Source organism: Pelophylax lessonae (assembly GCF_965119305.1).
Source record: "Pelophylax lessonae genome assembly, chromosome: 8".
Classification (NCBI taxonomy): domain Eukaryota; kingdom Metazoa; phylum Chordata; class Amphibia; order Anura; family Ranidae; genus Pelophylax; species Pelophylax lessonae.
In genome coordinates, this window is record NC_138775.1 from 9,078,613 (window position 1) to 9,081,112 (window position 2,500).

At 52.0% G+C, this 2,500-nt stretch overlaps 1 protein-coding gene across 8 annotated transcripts in view; it reads right to left on the minus strand.

Moving 5' to 3' along the window:
- CACNA2D2 (calcium voltage-gated channel auxiliary subunit alpha2delta 2) overlaps window positions 1-2,500 on the minus strand; it is a 354,828-nt gene that overhangs the window by 144,945 nt on the left and 207,383 nt on the right. For all 8 annotated transcript variants that reach the window (XR_014225571.1, XM_082265447.1, XM_082265445.1 and 5 more), the window contains exon 4: window positions 283-342. Coding sequence is in view for 7 of the 8 variants with exons in the window: in XM_082265447.1 (XP_082121573.1) it covers window positions 283-342 (60 nt within the window). In the remaining variant the exon portion in view is untranslated. The remainder of the gene's footprint in view (window positions 1-282; window positions 343-2,500) is intronic.

Sequence of the window (2,500 nt, forward strand, 5' to 3'; positions counted from 1 at the left end):
GGAAAGGGAAGTTGGAGGACCCGGCACATTCAGGATAATGGTGGACCTGTTCAGACATATGCAGATTCCGCAGACATTGGACTGCAGTTGACTATTGAGGAGTGCTGACAGGAGACATCTCTGTACCAAATGATATATATAGCCTGCGCCAGATTTATTCCGATTCCATTCTGTGGGCGAGGGAGGCAGCGGTGGATCTTGCGGAGCACAGACAGAGTGGTGCAATATGAGGCGAGGGAGGGAGGATGGGGTCTGAGAGGGTGACAGTCGAGGTACACTTACCCTGATGTTATCCTGCCAACGGTGAGCTCTCTGGAACTCCTCCGCAGCGCGCGCCAGCCTCTGCAAGACAAGAGCCAAACAACATCGTTATTAGCAACGCAATCCACCGAACAAGACTCAACACGCCAGGCCGGCCAGAACCCTGCTTTTTGGCTGCAAGTGTCCTGATTTTTGCATTTCTTTTTTTTTTTTTGCAGCCCATGGCCAGTCAGAGAATTGGAAATGCAAGAGGCCGCAAACGACTCATTAAGGCTAATAGATCCTTCTAATACTTTACAGATGAGTGGCTCAGAAAATATTTTGCTGTTCTATTTATGAACAAATCAAGGTTTCAATTTTGCAAACCAGCAAAAATGTAATAACAGCAACTGCTACATATTTAGAACTCCAGATTGTAGATGTGATATTGCTGCCACTGGCTCTACGCCTCCCTAGAATGAATTCAGCTCCTGTGGACTCATCCTGCAATAACAGACACTGTCTGATCAGGTCAGAAGTTCTCTATTCTATCCTCAGGCTTCACAAACGTTCTCCGGATCTCCTCACTGGAGCGCAGGAAAATCCAGCTGTTTACGTCAATCAATGATTAGCGCAATTGTGACTAGATATCCATCAGACATGTGCTATTGAGGAGTTCCCACAGCCGGGGAGCCTGAAAACGCCCAAAAAAAGCAGTTATGTCAAACCAACTGCTTTACTTAAAGTGTATGCCAGGGAAATAAATACATAACTGCAATGCATGCACAATCCCCCGTGTTTTATTCCTTTAAAGACCCAACAAGTGCTGAAAAATACCCAATGATATGCAAGAAATTCACTCAAGTCCTGTTGCGGGCACAGCGCATTTTTGTGGACTGAAATGGGAAGAAATGGTGTCAGCCCTGCCCAGTTGCCTTTTGCTAAGCTTCATAATCCCTCTCTCCTTATTTAAGCATACCATAAAGCAGGGTTTCTTAAACAGGGTTCCATTGAAAGCTAGGGTTCCTCAAGAGGTTGCTAGGGATTCCTTGAGCAATTTCTGCCTCTTAGATAAGTTTCCACTGACACCATTAATCTTTTTAGCTATCTATCCCCCACCTCCATCAATGAGCTTCCTTCCCTCCCCTCCTCCATCAATGAGCCTTCCTCCCCACCTCCTTCAATGAGCTTCCTTCCCTCCCCACCTCCATCAATGAGCCTTCCCTCCCCCACCTCCATCAATGAGCCTTCCCTCCCCCACCTCCATCAATGAGCCTTCACCTTCCACCTCGATTAATGAGTCTTCCCTCCCTGCTTCCATCATTGAACCTTCCCTCCCCCACCTCCATCAATGAGCCTTCTCCCCCCCCCCCCCCCATCTCCATCAAGTAGCCTTCCCTTCCCACCTCTATCAATGAGCCATGGCCGCCCCACCTCCATCAATGATCCATGGCTGCCCCACCTCCATCAATGATCCATGGCCGCCCCACCTCCATCAATGATCCATGGCCGCCCCACCTCCATCAATGATCCATGGCCGCCCCACCTCCATCAATGAGCCGGGGCCAACCTACCTCCATTAATGAGCCGGGGCCACCCCACCTCCATCAATGGGCCTTGGCCACCCCACCTCGATCAATGGGCTGTGGCCTACCCACCTCCATCAAAGAGCCTTCCTCCTCACCTCCTTCAATGAGCTTCCTTCCCTCCCTGCCTGCATCAATGAGCCTTCCCTCCCCACCTCCATCAATGAGCCTTCCCTCCCCACCTCCATCAATGAGCCTTCCCTCCCCCCACCTCCATCAATGAGCCTTCCCTCCCCCACCTTCATCAATGAGCCTTCCCTCCCCCACCTCCATCAATGAGCCTTCTCCCCCCCCCCATCTCCATCAAGTAGCCTTCCCATCCCACCTCTATCAATGAGCCATGGCCGCCCCACCTCCATCAATGATCCATGGCCGCCCCACCTCCATCAATGATCCATGGCCGCCCCACCTCCATCAATGATCCATGGCCGCCCCACCTCCATCAATGAGCCGTGGCTGCCCCACCTCCATCAATGAGCCGTGGCTGCCCCACCTCCATCAATGAGCCGTGGCCGCCCCAACTCCATCAATGAGCCGGGGCCAACCTACCTCCATCAATGGGCCTTGGCCACCTCGATCAATGGGCTGTGGCCTACCCACCTCCATCAATGAGCCGTGGCTGCCCCACCTCCATCAATGAGCCTTCCCTTCCCCGCCTCCATCAATGAGCCTTC